At 39.6% G+C, this 21,397-nt stretch overlaps 1 protein-coding gene across 1 annotated transcript in view; it reads left to right on the plus strand.

The window, feature by feature from the left end:
- Positions 1 to 21,397, plus strand: part of NYAP2 (neuronal tyrosine-phosphorylated phosphoinositide-3-kinase adaptor 2) — a 260,638-nt gene that overhangs the window by 212,389 nt on the left and 26,852 nt on the right. Inside the window, exon 7 of the mRNA XM_036092197.2 lies at positions 3,463 to 3,566. Coding sequence (XP_035948090.1) covers positions 3,463 to 3,566 — 104 coding nt within the window. The remainder of the gene's footprint in view (positions 1 to 3,462; positions 3,567 to 21,397) is intronic.

The raw sequence follows: 21,397 nt of genomic DNA on the forward strand, positions 1-21,397 counted from the left end.
ATAACAGGTGCCTTTTAGTACATCATTAATCTCTTAATGGAATGGAATGAATTTTCTTGGGGGAAGAGAGTTCTACCTTAGGTCTTTTTTGAGGCACATGTCCATTGTTTTTGACCCCCCCCAAAAACCCTTGGCAATTTTTATATTAGCAAAATTCAGGATGAGAACTTATTGGTTTTAGTGTCTTGGCTCCTAAGCTTCCCTGTTTAAGGCTCAAAGCACAGTATATTTCCAAGGTTGAGTGAGCTGGACAATTTAACATCTATGTCACAGCCCGAAAGAATCTCTGTGAGGCTTGGTTATAATCAGAATCTTTTCTAGGATTTTTGGGACTTCTTTAGATAATTCTTTTGGTCAAAGGAACCTTGGCGGATGCAACGTCATAAAGACTTGTTTCACCAACTTAGTCGCATAAATACCATAATAAATTTGAAATGGGTTTAAGGACCATATAAAACTGAAAGAAGAGGCAAAATGAGTGAGAGAGAGATCAACCCAAACCTCACAATTTTAAAAATTATATTCAAAAATTGTTTAAAAACATGACAGTATTAAGCAGCAATGTTATGCAGTGTGTGTGTGTGTGTGTGTGTGTGTGTGTGTGTGTGTGTTTGCCTGTGTAAGCATGTGTCCATAATGAACTTATGGTCATAGTGTTAGTCTGCTGCTGCAGGTAGAATTATAACCCATAGGGGTGATGTTGGGATCACCTCAACTTTAGAGCTAGCCCACAGGGTAGTTGGCTAGTAGCTTAAACTGCTGTGTGTAATGGGGATTTAACGGCTTATATTGCCGTACCCAAGGGGGCTTGATGAGCTGGGACACGCTCTAGATTGATGTCCAGTGGGGGTAAGGCAAGGCCTTTCCAGGGCATGATGAAATGGGGAGTTTGCGTGGATTTTGGTACATCTCAGTCTGTTCATTAGAGATATAAGTGTCTATGTTTGAAAGAGGCTGGTTAAGTCAAAATTTGACTGGAAACCTAGCAGGAGAAATTAATCCCTAGGTACATCGGATAATGTAAAAGGCCTTCAGTTGTGTCACTCGTCAGATAATCTCTTTAACATAAACTTGAAAAGGACCTTAAGTAAAGAAATAGTATTTGCCATCCTTTCCTAAGAAAAAATACTGACTTTTCTGACTCCATGTGACTAAATGTGCTACCACAGTAAAAGGATATATGGAAACATCGGCCTCATTATAAAACATGTCAAACCAGGACTCTGATGGATGCTTTACCTGTTATTTTATATAAGAAAAGATGATTTGCTAAGGTATGCAAGGATTTATGCTTCCTGGGGAATGAGCTTAATTTCTAAGTTACAGTGATAGTTTATGTCATTGTATGATACTGTTATATTTAAACACCTTTCAAGAGTGGGTGAGTAGGGATGCCTGGCTGGCTTAGTCGGTGGAGCATGTGACTCTTGATCTCAGGGTCATGAGTTCAAGCCCCACACTGAGTGTGGAGCCTACCTAAAAAATAAATGAATGAATGAATGAATAAATAAATAAATAAATAAATAAATAAATAAATAAAGTGGGTGAGTAGATACTAAAATCATCTGCATAAAACTAAGGAAAGGAGAGTTTCCAAACCTCATGCCTCCTCTGAAATGGACCCTAGAAGGTCACAGACCTTTGAGTGAGAATCACTGCCTTCATAAGTAGGAGAGCTAGGCTTTGAACTCAGGCCTTAAAATATATTCTACGTTACTTTCATTGCCTTCGTTTATTTTTAGGAGTTGCATTGACCTTTTCTAGGTTAAATTGAGTGTCTTCAGCGGAAGAAAAGTACATATTAATTGTACACTGACTATGTGGTCCCCGCCAACATAAATGCTCAAAGCCACAGCAAACACTGTGTAAGTGGTAAGGTAGTCTTGGAAGAGAATCAGGACGCTTGACAGTAGGAGGGACTCGCTTGTCTTCTGAAATGGGTAAGACTTAGTCTGGTGAAAGTCCACACAAGGGCACACCCTGAGGTGAAGCACAGAAGCAGGACTGAATGCAGAAACTGAGAGAGGAGACAGTTGCATGTTTTTTTGGAGAGCAGAACAGTGGAAACAGAGTGGATCTGATCAGATGAAGCTAGATCACAGAAGTCCTCTGAAAATTAGTCAAGTGAGTTTGAAGTTTTTATCATATGAAATATGGAGTAATTGGAAAATTTTGAACAAGGTGGAGGGCTTCAAAGTAATCTAGGAAGCTCAGCCCATTGTGTTCAAGTTAGTCTTTTTTAAATTTTATTTATTTCTTTATTAGAGAGAGAACATGAGTTGGGGGAGGGACAGAGGGACAAGCGGACTCCCCGCCGAGTGCAGAACTCAATGCAGGGCTCAATCCCAGGACCCTGAGATCATGTCCTGAGCCGAACTCAGATGCTTAACCAACTGAGCCACCCAGGCGCCCCATGTCCAAGTTAGTTTTGAGCAGAGAGGTTATGGGGATCAGCAGGGAGGTTTCTCTCTCTCTCTCTCTCTCTCTCACACACAACCTAAAGAGGCAACCTTTATATCTAACTCTGTAACTCTATAGAGTAACCTTAGAATTAGAAATAATTTAAATGTAGCCCAGATAGAAGCTGGAATATACCCGACACTCAAAAAGTAACAGTTAAAATTAAAATTTGTGACAAAAGCACAGGTGTCAATTTTTTATTGTATGACTTTTTTCCCTCTTTCTTATCAAATATCTTCAAATATATATGAAAATTAACATCCTTACTGTACCTTGTTGGATGAAGGGAACTCTTTCCATCCCTAAATTCTCGTCTCCAGAGTATCCTGTCCATGCCCTGGACAGCTCATTTGGGTTCCTGAAATAGAAGAAGAGTTAGGGGAATGCCTTTATAATTTGGAAAAATACTATTATTATGAAAAATGGCAAGAGTCTTAGAAAGTGGTTATAAAATTGAAAGCGAATGGAGATGAAATCAGAGAAATGCTCTGAAGTTTTGAACAAGGTGGAGGGCTTGATACATGATAAAAGTATTCAGGACAAGCATAGTGATATAGATTTCAAAATTAGAAAAAAAAATAGGAGAAAGGGAGGGAGGGAGGGAGGAAAGGAGGGAGGGGAAGTTTTGGAGAAGGTGGAGAGGACATTTCAGGACATAGACCTATGGATCAAAGCTGAAAAGAAAGTACCCAAAGTGATCATGTCACTTGCTTTTTCCCTGAATGGGGCTATAGAAACTAACCCTAAATGAGGTAAAATGTCCAAGGGAACAAGGGCCGTGCTTTTGTGATTTGTTCTTTATTTCTGGGAGCTGACGGCAAGTCAAACTTATTTTAGAGTCCATGGTTATGAGATCGTTCCATCACCTGTCAATTACTAGCAAGCCTCACAAGTATTTGAGGGGTTGAAAGAACATGCAGTGAAACAAAACGGGAGTCTGAATGCTGTTCATCACTGCGGACGTTGCTCAGCTAATATTCTGCCTTTTTCCCCTGTTCACAGAACCGAAAGTAAGCTGCAAATTAGGCCGGTCTGCCTCCACATCAGGTGTGCCCCCTCCGTCAGTTACTCCTCTCAGGCCAGCGAGTGACCTGCAACAGAGCCAGGTACCATCATCGTTAGCCAATCGTGATTGACTTCCTGTGATGCAACATGCCAAACGCTTCCACCTCTGTCTGTCGTGTGTTGCTGTAGACAACTTTTGCATTGGCTTTTATTTCTCTATGTGTGTATGGGTGGAGGGGGTGAGTCATGGCAGTCTGTGTTCTCATCCGAAAAGGAAAGTCTTTCTTCTCTGTGACTGGTGAAACTTTCTTTGCTGTTTGTTACCAAATCGTTTTTTTGTCTCTGGTTCCCATCATTCTGTAATATTAATGTAGTAAACTTGTACTCTCTGTATTGGCTTAGCGGTTATTTTTTTAACAATTCTTTCTCTCTTCCATGTCTTGTGTACTTTTATACTGTCTCTGAAAATTTATCAACATTTGATAAATTTACCTACTTTGTTTTATGTAGATTTCTTTTTAAATGTTTTGTCTGCAACACTTGCACAGATGTTGTCAATGAATTTGTACATACCTTTTACCTCTTATCCTATTATACTGTAATATTTGTGGCCATTTTGCTTTTATTTCTATTTAGCTTGGAGCATGATTGTAAGACACTGTGAATATCGATGTCCTTATAAATATTCCTATACCAATTCATCTGGATTGAACATGGCAGCTAGTCTTCTTTCTTAGGCCATAAAGACAAATTGACCAACCAGATAATCTAGATATTTACCAAAACTGTAGATTAATAAGGCAATCTTTAAATAAATGACTTTCCTCTCTTATCCCAACAACATCAGAAATGTTCTCAGAAAGAGAATGTAAGTGTTCATGCATGGTTAATAAGACTTCTATTATCACTTGGAGAAAAGAGACAAGAAATAAAGGCATAAACTAAAATATCATTTAATCCTTTACAGGAACAGAATGTTGCTCTGATGTTCATTTGGGTACATGGTTGTCTATGGGGAATTTAGTACGGGGAGAAATCATGACACATAAATGTCTCTCTATATCTCACCCAATAGAGATTCAGTACATCGACTTAATTTGTGAAGCTTATTGTTGTTACTGTTAAGTATTGTGGGTGTTTAATAGGATAATGTCATCCTGGAGTGATTTCTCTCCGCTTCCTGGCTTTAATCTTTGCATTCATAAAACTCTTCTGAAATAGTAAATTATAAAACTAGCGATGGTACCTCCATGGGAACTGTCCGTTACTGATTAGCGAATTACATATTCATCAATTATTTAAAATGTCAAGCTATTTTAAAAACATAACTAAGCAGAATAATTGCTTTTTTTTTTCTAATGGGAGACATGTGCTTTTTAGTATTTTGGTCTGGCTTAAATATGCACAGGATTTGATTTATGAATATATGAGATATCTATAAACACGAGAGATGAGAAGCTTCTCTCAAGGATATCTCAAGTGTCATTTAGAATTCCTTGTGTCTTAATTTAAAATGTTAAATGCTTCCATAACTCAATGTATCCAGCTCAAACATTTTTTTGGGCAAAAAAGTAGAAACGATAAGACAATGGATTAATAAATAACACAATTAACCTCACCAAGATAAACTGCCACTTTAGATGATTTAAAGCTATTTCAAAAATATTACATTTACCAATATTTAAAGTTTAAAAAGTTGGATACAGAAAGGAAATAAATTTAGCTGACTGTCAGAAGATTGCATTCACATAATCGATTTTCCAAAGACATGTATCTTGCTATTACCTTACCCTCAGTATCACAGAGTGGTTTTCTATTCTTTGTCTTGTTTTCCATTTTTCCTAATTATCTTTATAGTTGTTTCATCCTGAGCTCCTTTAACTCTCAATGAAAGCAGGTTCTTGGGGTAAACTTCTGGAATAAAAACAAGACACAATGTTTGTGCCTTTGCATTATCAACTCTTTGCTCACCTGATGAGATACTCTTTATTCTTGAAATATAGTAACATGAGAAAACCCCTTATGTTGCTTGCACACTGTTAGTTTCCCTACAAACCCACAGAAATCCTGGCACACATCCATAGGGTAGATGAACTGTCAGGGCTCTGAATTAGAAGGCGAACCTCTGAGGCTCTCCTCTGTGGCTTGTGACCAGTTGTAGTATTCACCTATCCCTATATTCTGGAACTAAAGAGGTAAGCATGGCTCAGAAGACCCTTGCTTTGTACCCCTATGACCTAACTTTGAACTAAAGTCAGTAGCTACTTATTGAAGATCCTCTTCTCACCTAATTCACAGGCTCTTGACTGAGATGTGTCTCTAAGTAACAACCAGGATGACACTGCCCGTTGTTTGGTAATCCAAGGCAGTGTTGCCCGTTGACTCTAAGAGTGAATATTCATACACTGACTCGATATTGCCTAACATTATCAAAAAATCACCCTCATCACTTCTTAAGCAGTTTTTCTGATACAAGGATTCCCTGCAATTATTTAAACACAGAATGCTTAATAGGAGATGAATCCACTTCTTACTAGGAAATCATGGAAAAACCACATGTTTCTTTAAAACAAACAAAAGCAATCACAAATCCCTAAAATAATTCCAACAGTGCTTATCAGCTGAGGAACTTGGCTTTAGGATGTCTGTGCCATTTCAGCCACATTAAGGGGCATTACCATTCAAAGAGAAGGAATTGTGTTTTCTTCTGATTGTTTATTCATATCTTATCACTTTTCCGTTTCCTCGGTCCAAGTTTTTGACTCACCCTTACATGTCCTGGTAGGAGCTTTCTAAGTAGTGTTGCAAGAGGGGCATATGGAAGTGTCTGCCATTGCTCCAGCGGAGAAGTATAGAAGTGTCCACAAGTGCCCCCACCCCCAGCCTAGGCCAATAATGATTGCCCACCCCCGAAGAGTCTAGAGACAGTCTTTACTGACTGAGCCACAGAGGAGCCTAGGACCAACAGTGACTGTCCACCATGAGCATTTCTGTATTAAAAAAGGTCAAGATAACATTTGCTTGGTTTTGCAATCTTTGGGCCTCAGATAACTACAGCATACACAAGATTTGTAGAAATGTGTAATCTTATCTGACTGGAAGTTCAAACTATGTAAAAGAAAATGTAATGCTCAGGAAAGAAGTGAGTTGTAAAGCATTTAGAGTATAATATTCTTTGAAATTTGGAGAGATGAAAACAATTTTTTTTTTTTCTTTCTAATTCACTCCAGAATAAGTAGATTAGACATGGGTCAAGACATTTCCTTGGAATTTTATTGCAATGCGGCCACATGTTTTGGCATTTGTCTTAAAGCAGGTCTTTAGAAATTAAACCGAATTTCTGTTCCTGCTATGAAAATGCTATTTTCTTTTCCTTAGTTATAAAAGTAAAACGGCATAGAAGTCATATTGAAGTTGGAGCGCATGTAACTTTGTCTTTTTTTCTTCTGTAGTCAAGTAGAAAGCCATGTGTTCAGAAGAAAGGGTGTGACCACTTCTGTAGACAGTAGAAAATGATGTTCGTGTTGTTCCTCTGTATCTGGCTGGGAACAAGCCTACCTCTTGGAATGTGACGTCCATTCCATTGGCGATGATACCATCCGTAGTCTTGCCGTAGCAGGCCATAGGACAGCAGCTAATGCTCGTGGCCAGGGGAAAGCCATGCTTTCTCTCAGGAATGGAGCAGCTAGGGTGTGTCTCCACACAGAAGTGCCACCTTTCCTTGGAAAAATGTCCCAAAGAGTATTTGTATTTGTTTTTCAGGGAAGGAAGGAGATGAGCAACGCACCCTCCACTGTAGGCGCACGCGCACTTAAACACCCCATTTCCATACACTTAGGCTCCTTCACACACACAAGCTCTCACATACTCACACATACACGTACATACTTGCTCCCACTCACTCAGGAATGTACACACTTCACATTTGTTAAATAGCAGACCCCCATGTGGAATCAGGGAATCACAAAGCGGTGATCACATCACATCACAGAATCGCATCACAATAACGGTGACCTAAGCGTTGACATGAAACTTCACCTTCTCCCTGAGGCTAGTTTATCCTTTGAAACTGGATTATCTCTGATTATCTTTGATCTTGGGGAAGGGTTAGGAAAAGGCTATCTGTAATTTCCTTGGGCCACATATTGTGAAGGCTGACAGACCTAAATCTCTTTAGAAATCTCACAGTTGCCTCCAAAGCCATTATCTCTTGTTTTCTAGGCCCTCCGTGCCAGGACAGATGCCTCCTCATTACCTAGGACAGGCCTCACCCCGGCTGCTGGCCAGGCCAGCACACCCAGCTCCTTTCAACTTGCCCTTTCAGGGTGATTTCTCAAATGTTTATTCCTTTCAGTGCCAGCCCTCTGGCCTCTTTCCAAGCTCCTAACATCCCCCTTCAGTTTGATGACCCTGCTGGGGCGTAATGAGAGCCAACCCCGAGCTGGCTGCAGAGTGGAACATGTTCTCTTTTCCCATGGATGCCGTAGCTATGTGTGCATGCAGGCATCCAGCCAGCTTCTCTAGATAACGGAATAACGTGTCGGGGTGTCCAAAGCTTAACACATGTCCAGCATGTGTTCTGGCAGTACCTGGATGTCAAAAATTGTTTTTTAGATACCTGGAAAAAAGGAAGGTAAATCATTCAAAGTTAGGGATTAGGGATCAGTATATGTGATTCTGTGACAAGGGCTGTGCCCGATTCTGAGGCATACCTCTAACAGCCAGCACACTGTGTGAGACTCAGTGATCTTTAGCTGACTGACAGAATTTCTCTCCTGATAAATGTCCCTCTCTATAGATCCTTGAAAAAATGTTTTTCTCACACAATCTAATTTTATCCCTTTCCTTAGTTTCCTAACTCCAATGCAGTGGGATGCGTTGATTTGTCCCATAGCCTCAGTAATGCTTTGTCTTAAAGTTTTAAGAAGACCACTGCTCTTTCTCAGGATCTGTGTGAGTTCTGGGCTTTCATTTAGTTTTCCAGATACATAAAACTTATAGGAGCCCAGAAAGCATAAGGAAGGTGATAGACAAAGGGAGAGTGAGTATACTGACATAAATGCTCAAACAAGGACATAGAGAGAAATTCTGTTTTCATCCACTCCATGCCTACCTACATCTCTGAATAATATAACCTTAAAGGGTATGTTCTTATTTAACCTCACCTTCCATGCATAGGATCAAGTAGAAAAAGTAAAACAAACCTTATGAATTGAGAAGTTTCAATAGTGTTTTCTCTTTGGGATTTCCATGCTACCATTAGCATGGATAGAACTTGTTTTGCCAAGACTGTTCATACTTTATTCTAGTCTTAAGTCTTGTAGACCTAGAACCTATGTATTAAGAGATTTCATCTGATCAGTTGTATATACATTTTCAAGTACTTTCTGTCTAGGAGCTGAAGTTTTGTGGTGGATGGGAGAGAACGGTGTTAGAAAGGGAGGGAACAGGAGGGGTGGTGGGAACGTGTATGCCATCCCAACGTAACGTGATGAAGGGCTCCTTCTCTAACGTCCCTTGCTCAAATGTTGAACAAACTTTTGTTGTTGTTAAGACCCTGTGAATATTCCAGTTCCTCCTATGAGACCTGACCCAAGAGAGTGTTCTGCATTGTATTTGTACTTGACACAGCTGATTGGATTATATGCTCATGATTACAGTGCAGGATGAAAATGGAGGAAAAGCAGAAACAGAACGCACAGCCAAGCAGCCAATGCTGAACTCGCTTCATTAACACATAGCTGCCCACCACAGAGCTTCCTTCAGGCCATACAATAGATTTAAAAATGACTCCTATTGTTTGCTTCATTCTGCATACAAGTTAACTTGACATATATTTCCAAATATGTAAAACCCAACAGGGTACTTGGAAACCCCTGCTATGTTTACAATGCAACATCATCACCCTGGAGAAGGGTTGCTCTGTACTAACTTCAGATTGTAAAATAAAGTGTTATGTTAACAAAGATTATGTTACAAGGAAATTATAATTGTTATAATAATGATGTTTACTGAAAAGATTGGAGCTAGCCCTGTGAAATGTGGAATAAATTAATATTATAAGTAAGAATGTCAGTGTTTATATTGATCTATTGCCATGTATTATGGCAAAAGTACGTTAAAATAATGCAAGTGCCAAAAAACAAAAACAAAAAAGCATTATCTTATGTATGCTCTCAATAATCCTGTCTGATTGCTTTATATAAATATTAGCCTTGAGTACCCATTGACACTCTCTATAATTAATTTCATAATTGAAGAAAAAGCAAAATTTTGTGCTTGTGTTTAAATAATAGGCAAATCCAGTAATATGTGTAATGAAATATTGGCATTATTTGATTTCTACTTCTATACAAAGAATTCAAGGAGCAGAGACTCAGATTGCTTTTTACAACACACTACAGTATAGCTAAGAAATTTGACATATTATTTATGCATCCTGTGTTAACTTTTGTATATTTCAACTTTTGTATATATCAGAATATTTGGGAGTCACCTTTTAAAGACCAGTAGTCTCATGACCCGTCTCTCAATAATACCATTATCTAGTAGAATGAACCGAAATAAACCTATCCTTGTGCTCTTATGCCAATCCAATCCCCCAGAATAATTTGCCATTTATTCCCTTAGAGCAGGAAGCAGAGTATAACAAACAAGAGGATGTTCTCTAAGAAGTTATGAACCAGTTGACACAAAGGGGTGGGGATGGGGGCACACGGGCTGTGAGAGTGTCCACCCTCTGACTCAGATGTAGTCCCTGATTCGTGCATGCGTCCTACTCCTCAGCATCAGAGTCGATAACCTAACCCACCAGACCTGCAGGTAAAAGTGTGAAATAGCTTATGGAGATACTCCAGCATTCTTTAACCCATGAAAAAGGCCAACAGTTGTTTGGATTTCTTAGATGAGGTTTGCATCATAAAGACCACGTGCCATTTATTGTCATCTCTGCTGTGATTATTATAGTCCAGGACTGTGCCAAGAGCTTCTCTACATCATGGCAGCTATGTTCTCTACAGTTCTAGCCTGTGGGTACTCTTATCATCCCACATTACCACCACAGGTATTCAAGTACCTTGTCCAAGTTGTGTACCCAGTAAATGTCAGTCTGTGATCTTAGTTACTCAGCTACTTAGAGGAGGAAGGACCTCTTTTAGAGTCCTGAATCCACCATTTAGTAACTGTGTGACCTTGAATACATTGTTCAACTCTTCAGCATCTGTTTTCTTATCTGTAAAATGGGCACAGTGTTATCCGCCCTGGATGGTGATGGTTTTTGTTGAGGATTAATGAGATAACATGTAGGGAAAGTCTTGGATGGACAGACAGAAACCGCTAGAAAAATACTCATTCTTTCTCTTTTCCCTTACAGTTTTTCCTTCTTCCAAAAATTCACTCCCCTGCTTGCTAGGAAATTCTAAGTCAGAGAGTTGTTCTAATCAGTGGTGTTCTGAAGGGGATGGGCACGGAGGGAATGGTCCCATCCACCCTGTATCACTGACCTTGTTTAGAACCGCTGGTGCATGGTGATACCAGAAAGCAGACAGACTTTTAGTCACTTTTATTACTGATTCTAAATTTTCTAGACAGTGCATCCCCTTATTGCCAGCATCTGAGATGGATTGGTTTCTCCTGCCCCCTCCTCGGTACACCTGGTATGATTATATTCATTATTCCTTTCCCAAATAGGAAATTAGGTACTCGATTATATACAATATAATAGGAGTCTGTATCTGGCATTTCTTTTTACCTTATAGGTCTCATGTGTGGCTTGGAAGTCAAGTGAGTAGAAACCAACTAAGGCTATCGTTTCAGAAAGGCCACCTGCCCCTTTGTACTACTTTACTCTCCTGTCTGAGTGAAAGTATGAATGAACCCCAAGGAAAATGTTTAGGCTGCAGGGGAAGACATTACCTGCTGGGGTCACGACAAAGATGCAGAGTGGCAGGATAATTTTGTTGCCAACTTCAACACTTAAAGCTTCCCCAGACCACAATATTTTTGTTTTGTTTTGTTTTAAAGATTTTATTTATTCATGAGAGACACAGCGAGAGAGAGGGGCAGAGGCAGAGGGAGAAGCAGACTCCTCGCTGAGCAAGGAGCCCGATGCGGAGCTGGATCCCAGGACCCTGAGATCATGACCTGAGCTGAAGGCAGATGCTTAACCAACTGAACCACCCAGTCACCCAGACCACAGTTTTAAACACCTTGTTCTCCTAGATGCACATGCATTTATCCACAAGCGTGCCCATTATAATATTTTATCCCATCATATTGATCTGACTGTTCTGTATTTTGATTCTTATTTTTCCTTTTAATGAAAAAGCATTCAGGATATCGCATTATAAATTGTTATGTACAACGAGGCCTGAATTTTAACCATGTTCTGGCTTGCGGAGTGAACATGTGCCCAGCCTCACCACAATACAGAGGTGTCAGGGGGCTCCACTTTGTATTTCTTGAGCAAAGTCAGAGACAATGGACAATCTCTCTATATTTTTTAGTCTTTGTAGCCTCATTTATTCTTCAGATGCCAAGAGTGCTCTAGTTTGAGACTAGCGATAATATGGACGTATTCGGGAAAATAAAGCTGAAGATTTTAAATCCATGGATGTCCCATCAGTTTATTCCATGTGTTTTCAAACTCATCTTTCAAGTTTCCAATTCCGTGTCGATTTTTATTAAACAATTAGATAATAGAGACCCCAGGAGGGGAGGCATTTGAAAATATTTAACTGCTAGACTTAACTCCAAATGTCCATATACTTGAAAGTGATGCTTTGGCTCAGTCTAGAGAACAAATTACCAGTGTATCACTGTGGAGCTTGTTGGAGTTGTATACAGATAGACACTGAAGGACTATTAAAGCTTTCCAGAATGCTCACTCCATTTGAGAGCTAAGTGCTACGGTTGTGTTCTGCTGTCAGTTGTTAGCAGAAGTCCACAGAAACGTTCCCCATCATAGGCTGTAACTACTGAAAGAGTATCAGGCTGCAGGAGCTGGACCATCTAGTGAGGGGAAAGTGGCATAACATTCGGTGGACACCTAGCGCCACCTAGCATCCAAAGTGTGCTTTATATATATATATATTTTATATATATATATAATATATATAATCAAAACTGGTTTATGACAGAGAAAATATGCTATTTGCAATAATAACCATAATACTTATAGAAACCCAGAACAAATGTCTTTTATTATACTTGTTTTGGATAATTTTCATGACTTTAGTCTTGCAATTTTAGGTTGTTCAACTTTTAAATATACCTTCTTGTACTTTTGGGGGGTGGGAGGGAATAATGAACCACAGCCAGTGATTTCTGAATGTTATGCATTATTTATGATGAGACACAACTATTTTCCTTAAGACTTATGACATCTTCTGTGCATTGTAATTTCCTAAATCCAACCTGAGCCTCAAGGAAAGGAGGTCATTTTTTCCTGTGTTGCATTCTGAAAAGAAAACTGGCAAAGGGAGATTGACTGGCTGAATGGAAGGATCGTGTTGACTGCTTTTGTTTATCATGAAACGTATTTGAAACATATTGTGTAAGATTCTTTCCTGAAAAGAGAAGCCTCCCTCACTAGTGGGTAAAATTACCTCCAACTTAAGTTACATGTGGATCAGGTAGAAACGTGTATGCTATATAAATGTTGCCTCAGAGTTATACTACATTTGACTCAGAATAATAAATACACCCACATTATGAGTGCCTTATTCAAGGAGCCCTGAAATCTCTACTTTCTCCACTTAGTTCACCTGCTGGACAAACTGTTGTTCTCTGTTCTGTGCTGCAAATAAACATTATCCTTCTGGTTGAAAGCATCTTCCCCAAATAAAATAGATTTCCAAAATGGCATTTGTTGAGGGCTTATTATGTGCTTGCCACAGTCTTCAAGATGTTACATTATCTAATTTTATTCTCACAGCTTACATGTGCAGTAGATAGCATTATCCCCATTTCACTGATGGGAAAACTGAGGCTAGAGAGTGTGTTACCTGTTGAAGGTCTCATAGCTAGTGGTAGCTATAAGGACATGAAGTGTAAGCCCAGGTGGTTCTATCTACATAGTGTTTGTTTTCTTTTCTACCAGAAATAGCTGCCCTTCTGAATTTGCTCTTCATAAAACTCCCTTTCTTTCATTTCTATTAATGCCATTCATTGATTTATTTAATCATTCTTTGGTTTTTCCAGGTCTTGCCTTTGAACTCCTCTAGACTTAAACCTGACATAGCAGAGGGTCAAATTCAACTCAGACTTCAACTGAGCGAGGTACCACTTAAGAGTAGGATCTCCAAGGGTGAGGTGGGGCTGGGAATGCTACTCCTGGAAGGAAGCTAGATGTCAATCGTTGATTGTGTCCTTCTCTTATGGACGGTGGGTGGGGGTCCTGAGAAACCAGCCCTGCAGGCATGGGGGTGCTGCGTGTGAGTGAGTGTGTGCGCGTGCATGAGGAGGAACATGAACACTCGAGCACATCTTATTCTGTTTACATGCTGAAAAGAAAACGCACCCCCCTCACACACATGCACACATAAACGCAGCTTCTAGAGCACTGGAGTAGATTTAACCAACGGCACACAAAAGCAAAATAATGTATTCACCAAGATTTATCCAGCTTCTGGGCTTCCGTGGGGAACCTGTGAACAGACACTTTAAACTGGGGGGGGGGGAGCCAAACATACTGTCACTTCAAAGCCTTTGTTTTCTAAAGTAAATGCTGCATTAGAGCTAGGTAATAATCCCAATTGTCAGCTGTTTTGACAGGGATGGAGTCATGACTTAGTACCATCCCAGGAAATGAGGAAGTTATCTGAAGGACCAGAAGGTGTCAAGAGTAATCATACCCACCCCATCAACTTTTCAGGAGAAGCCAATGAGCCAGTCACTGATCATTCAGGATACAACCTAGGGAGAGACGGGGTCTGTGCTGTCCTCATCAGATAGTCACCTAAATAATGAAACAAGGAAACTTTGGAGAAGTCTTCCATGGGAAACACTTAATAGTGCTTCCCCAGGCCTCATGGAATTTCCAGGTATTTTATTTCTACATCCATATGAAATGAGATAATGAATATGAAATCACATTTTAAGCTACAATGTTTAAATGCAAATGCTTATTTTCAGTCATTTATTATTTAACATGAAGGCTTTTTTTTTTTTTTTAACATTTAACATTGCTTGAGCAAAGAAGTGCAAGGCACTTGAGGATGCATGGTGCATTAGGAGGAAACAAGAGAAGCCACAGGACAGGAGGGCAGAAGATAGCAAGACTGGGGCCACTCCAGCTGTTTTATGTGATGGCGTCTCTCAGGTCCAAAGGTGTCTTGCAAAAGGATCTTGAGGTTTTATGACAGGTTCATGCTTTTCCCCAACACGGGTCCACTCTCTCCACCTGTCCCCATATCCAGCCTCCACACCGAGAGAGTGCTATGTGTTCGTTGACTCCTGGATACAGAATTCTGTAAAGTATGCCCATTGCTTATAGGATGGAATATAATCTGCTTTTGCATGGATTTCAAGGCTTGTATGATCGGGCCCTGGTCTTTCTGTTCAGCTTCATTATCGAGCACCCTATCTGGTACATCTCATGCCCATCCACTACCCTCCATGGTTTTCTCACTGTCAGATGTCCCAGGGATGCCTCTAAGATTAGCCTAACACTTACTTCTTCTTGGTACAGCCTCCCTAATCCTGGGCTCCTGGAAACCATTACTTATCAATAGGTTAAGTCTGGAATCAATTGTGTTCTCCCATTTTATGAGGTTGCTGCCACCCTCCCAAGCCTACCTTCCTTCTTCCATATCTCCCCTGTACTTTATACTTAGTGCACCTCATTTTTGCATAAAGGAGAACGTTGTCTGAGGGATGTTATCTTCTGTTCTGTTACCCAGAAAAGCCGTCTGGGGAAAGGTCAGATTAGATAAATTCCTTCACTATCAGAGTTTTTAAATTTGCAGATGTGCATTGGAAATTGCAAAGAGGAGGCTATAACATGTCATCCTTATCGAATATATTTGACCATAGAACCCCCTTTTTTTTTTCATTTTTCCAAAGAGTATCTTTTTTGATTCCAAAGATGCAGATTATAATTGTTTACATTAGATCATAGAGTCTTTGAGGGCTGGGATGTATATGTTCATCTTAGAAATCTCTAGTTGTCTTAGTACATATTGAATGAATAAACTAATTAATGCTAAAGGCGGAAACAGCTAAGCATCTCATTGCAAAGCTGTTGTAATAATTTGCAGAAGCATTTGGGCTCCTGATAGGTGGCTCTGCACATAGTCATCACACATGCCCACCTCCATTAATTTACTATTTTTACCTGCTTGTGGGGGATGAGAGACAAATGTTAGAGAAGAGAATTAAAATTCAGGTGTCACTGAAAGAGATAACACAACACCTGCAGTTCACACGAAAAGGGAAATACCTACTCAATTCATTCTTAAAAATTGATTTTTTAAATTAAAAAAAAGCACCTTTATTGACACAAAGAGGAAGAGTATGTCATAGGAACCACTTTAGAAAGATAAACTTTAATGATGCAAGTATATATTTAGGACAGAACATAAAGTGGGATTGGAGGAAATTAAGACCTTTATGGTCCCTAATAGAAGCCCTCTCCCCACAAATAGTTCAATATGAAATTTTCTCTCTCTCTTTTTTAAAGATTTTATTTATTTATTTGAGAGAGAGAGAGAGAGAGATCACGAGCAGGGGGGAGGGTCAGAGGGAGAAGCAGGCTCCCCACCTAGCAGGGAGCCTTATGTGGGACTCGATCCCAGGACCCCAAGATCATGACCTGAGCTGAAGGCAGATGCTCAACTGACTGAGCCACCCTGGCACCCCTGAAATTTCATCTCTTAAAATAACACAAAACTTATATCACATTTAAACTTCTGACACCTACCACAATGTGTGTTCATCAGTTTGTGTTCTGATGTGTGGAAGGTTTCCCCCCACATCACCGAGCAATTCTCCAACACCAGTTGGGGTTCTACATCCTAACTCAATTCTGACATTATCTGCCTGCAGATGGCAGCAGATCCCACAGGTGGAGGGCTCCGTTCTCCAAGAATGCCCCCACCTCAGATGCCATAATGGAAAACTCCAGGTTGTCACTCGGCTATAAATCAGAGGTTCCTATGACCCCCTCCTTGGGTTCAGAGACTTGGCTGGAGTGGCTCACAGAACTCAGAGAAACCTTTTACTTGATAGATCACTGGTTTATTATAAAACAATATGCATCAGGATGGCTAGATGGAGGAGGTGCATAGGGCAAGGTCTGGGGAAGGAATGCATTGCTTACAATGCTCTCTGAGAACCCCCTTCTCTCTGAATCTTCACATGGTCACCAACCTGTGGAAGGAAGTTCTCAGAACTTCCTCCTTTTGGGTTTTCATGGAAGCTTCATTAAGTAGGTCCGATTGATTAAATCATTGGCTACTGATGATTGAACTCATTCTCCAAGGCCTCTCCCCTCCCCAGAGGTGGGTGGGACTCAAAGTGCTGACCCTCTAATCACGTGATTGGCTCCACCAGCAACCAGCCCCCATCCTTCCGGCTTTCCAAAAGTCATCTCATTAACATAACAAAAGACACCTTTCCAATTCTCCTGGCAGGTAATTCCAAGGGTTCTAGGAGCTCTGTGCCAGGAATGGAGATGAAGACCAAGTATTAATTCCTTATTATAAATCACACTGTCACAGTCTATATATATTCTACTTCATTTAAATTTTCTTTTCACAAAATTTTGCATAAGGTTATTGAGGCTGAACTTTCTGTCTTTCATTCTCTTTTTTTCTATTATTTTGCCTCAGATTTGCTGGGCAGGTGCCCTAAACACAGGAGAACTCTTTTGGGTGATTGAGCACATGGTACATGCCCACAGAATTTCTAAAGCTACTCCTACAGCCAAATTTAAATACAAAGGCAAAGAATTTTAAAAGGTTTTTTAAAATGTGAGAACTGTCAGTGACAAAGAGCTATTTGCTACTCTAGTATGTTGACTTAAAAGAAAGTCTGCCTTCCCGCTATACTGTCTGTCTTCTCCCTGGGAGGGAGACTATTAATGCAACTGTTAACTGTTAACTGCGTAATAAATTGTACGTGAAGATTTGCTAAAGCTGCCGGAAGGGGGCAGCATTTTGTCTTTCCCTATTTCCTTTAAAATTCGGGAGGGATTTTACAGGTCCCCCAGGGAGCGCTACATTTCAATATTTATCATGAGGATGAGGAGAAATGACCCAGAGGGGTGAGGCCAAGGGACTGGTCTGGAGTAGAGCATGTGTTTTTAACTCCCTCCTCTTCCTGTCCATCATCTTTCCTTCCTCTCCCTCTTAGCTGCTCCCAGGGGAAGAGCAGTGATTGGACCCGAGGAAAAAACATTCACTGGAGGATATTGCTGGCTGCAAATTTTCTGATAGTGACTTGATAACCTTACTTGCCACAGCTCTGCAAACAGTCATTTAGGGTCTGGGCAAAAAGAGTGTGGATATAATTAATATGGGGCTATTTTACCTTCCCCTCCTCCTTCTAAAGCCTCCAAGCTCTAAAATCACCTATCTCACACAAAATTTTCCAGCCTGTGTCTCACACCCACTGTTACTTTTTACCATCTCTTGTACACCAACCAGATACTAATAACTAACATGTGTAACTGTCATTACTTTAACTACCAAGTATAACTGTCATTGACGCTTTGCAGTAATTAGCATTAACACTTTAGAGTTTGCAAGTTGTTTTCATACATTCACTCAGCAAATGCTCATTGTCCATCTGATAAGCACCAGGCGTTCTGATGGATGCTTAACGGCTGATAAAACTTCTTGTGTTCAAAGGAACTTGAGCCTAGTAAATGATACACACACACACACACACACACACACACACACTTTAATCATGGCACTTCATCTCTAAATATTTAAACATGTCTCTCCTAAGACCAAGGGCATATGGGCATATTTCTAAACAATCACACCCAGAAAAGCAGTCAAATAAACTATAATGACTTAATACTATGGTCTCAGAGAAAGCCCATTTTCGAGTGTCTACAAGTGCCCGAACGCTACGCCCTTCCCCAATCCGGGATCTAATATAGGATCATAGATTACATTTAGTTCTCATTGTCCTTTTTTCAATCTCTTTCCATCATGAATATTTCTCAGCCTCAGTGATTTTTCAAGATGCTGAAATTTTTAGTCTAGAAGTTGTTGGGTTGTTGGGTTTTTTTTTTTTTTTTTTGGTTTTGTTTTGTTTTTCCGAATGACCCTTAGTTTTGATCTGTCTGATTGTTCCTTTGGGACTAGACTCGAGTTAAACATTTTGAGCCAGAAGACTACTTGTGAAGGCCTTCTCATAGAAGCACATGGCGAACGTTGTCAGTTTGTTTCATGAATGGGAACACGATGTTGGATCACTTGATAAAGGCCGTTTCTCTATTCTAAATGCTGTGTACCAGGAGGGGGCGACTAAGGAGGCTGTCTTGGAGTCTGTCCACCACAGGATCAAATCCACTGATTAAATATATTATGCATCTTGTGTTATATATTTTTTTTAAATCTGTTTTTTGTTCGATCAATTTCTAAATAGATTTGACTTTACATTTTCTTTTGTGACTATCACAACAATCCTGCAAATTGTCATCATTACTCTATGTCTGATGAGGAAACTGAAAAACAAAAAGTCAAGTTAAGTGTCAAGTGCACATAGCTAGCAATGGCAAATCTGGGATTTGAACCCTGTCCACTTCTTTCCTGTATGGATCAGCGGCAAATACCCACCACAGAGGTTCTGACTGCTCTTCACCACTAGAGGGGGGAAGAGGACCGTCAGAGTTAATATACAGCTCTTAGTTGGACTAGAAATCTTTTGATAGTACCGAGTTGCATGCTGGGCAATGCTTAAAGATGAATGAATAAAGAAAAACAACAACAACAAAAAAGGCATCGTGTCCACACGGATGCCCCACCTTTTTTGTTTGCTAATTTTAGATTAAAATAGATTGAATACACCTTAACTACAAACATTGTAGAGTAAGATTAAAGACAAGTATGAAATGAGTATATGGCCCATATTTAATCCATAATGAAGTTTTAGGCAAGAACAGTGGGTTGTTCTTTTACAGTATGTATGATCTACCTGTAAGCATAAAACATAGTACATGCACTTATGGGATAGGTGTTAATTACTACTTTCCATGAATCTGTCTTTTTCCTTTTTAGAGAAAAGATAAAAAGCCATTATGGAATGTGAATTTGGCATTTATTATACTGTGTTGTTTTAAAATTAAAGGACCCCAATTAAATGTCTGCATCTTACCTCTGTCTTTACCTACCACAAACAAGATATCATTATGTTTAATTCATCCTTTAAAAACTCACTGCTGTGGAAAAATACGAGGCAAAGCTAGTCTCTACACTGACTGGATTATCAAAATAGAGCTTATCTGGAGATATAAATAGAAACCTACATTCTTTATTCCCAAAGTAGCAACACTAACAAAATAGTAATCTGTGGGAAAAACTGAAAAGAAAAAAAACAGAAAAAAGCAACACAGCCCTCTCATGTCAACCCTATGAAAACAGGTATCCAGAATGTACTGGGCAGACGTTGAAAATCATGGCGAAGGGTAAAGTGAATAACATTTAAAAAACTCATTAATATTTAAATTAATATTTAAATGAGGAAAATGTAAAGTAGCCTTCCGTTCAGTAATAGAAAATGTAGAATTATGCTAGACATTAAAGAGAAAAAAAAGAAAGATTGAAAGAAAGCAACATGAAAAATTGCAGTTCTATCCCATCATCAGATGATGTGCAAAGTATAAAAAGGTTAACTTAGTAGGTACTCTTGTTCAAAAATCTCTTGTTTAAAACCAGTTTGAGCACGTCCTCTGAAGAGTCAGGTTGGCGAGAAAGTATGCAGAGTCTGGAGGGCGCAAGGATTCCCCATGTATAAGGGAAAACTGAAACCCTCTTCAGATGAAGAGCTTTGCTTGGCACATTCTGGCCCCTAAACACACACCCTCTGCTCTGAACAGTGGACCTGGTATTTGTAGGTCCTACCTTGGAAGGATGTATAGATAGACCACGATGCGTTCCTCTTGCTATGATTCCCTCTCCATAGCCTTAACGATGTACACAGCCGCCAAGGAATAAAGGATAGAAACCATCTGTTTCTCATCCCAACCCAAGAGGCAGGTTTAACTAGAGGAAATGGGTGGACGCTGTTGTATAAAGTATTTTTATGAGACCTGAGAGTAAAATCCTGGAATGTTTTACCGGGAGAGGTCATGAAATCTTCCCTTTGGAGACCTTTAAAACCATAGCAGCTTCCCAAATCAGTGAGACGATACTAGGGTGGCTCTGCCTAAAGGCAGGGGAAAGGATTCATAGATGAGTCTTTAGGCCTTTATAAATACAATTTTATAGGAAAAAAATTGTAAAGACCCTTATAAAATAATGGTCTTAATTATCATTTGTATACCCCTCTATTGCCACAAAGGGGTGCTATTGACTTAGTTTCTCTCTTCCTCAGAAAATGATTTCAGTATTTTCTCTAAAAATCTTACTGTAGGGTTTTGGCAATCATTTTACAAGCTCAAATAATAATTCACATTTTTTATATGTTTTGGAATGGCAGAGATCTGGATTAAAGTCAATTTTCATAAAATTTATTTGGACAGCTTATAACAATGTCTTTAGAAAAAATACACACCACCCTTGGATTATCACTATGAATCAATGGCAGACTAGATTTTTTCCAGGCAGTGATAGGAGACACAGACACTTGTGAATCAAATTACCATCTTATGCTATGGTCGTGCAACCTTTTTGGTAATGGAATTGGTGTACTGATGAGCAGTTATTAGACACAGTGTAGTCAGAAAGCTCAGTCTTCTTTGAGACATGAACGTGGCGAA

This window comes from Halichoerus grypus, chromosome 4, assembly GCF_964656455.1.
Source record: "Halichoerus grypus chromosome 4, mHalGry1.hap1.1, whole genome shotgun sequence".
Lineage (NCBI taxonomy): Eukaryota > Metazoa > Chordata > Mammalia > Carnivora > Phocidae > Halichoerus > Halichoerus grypus.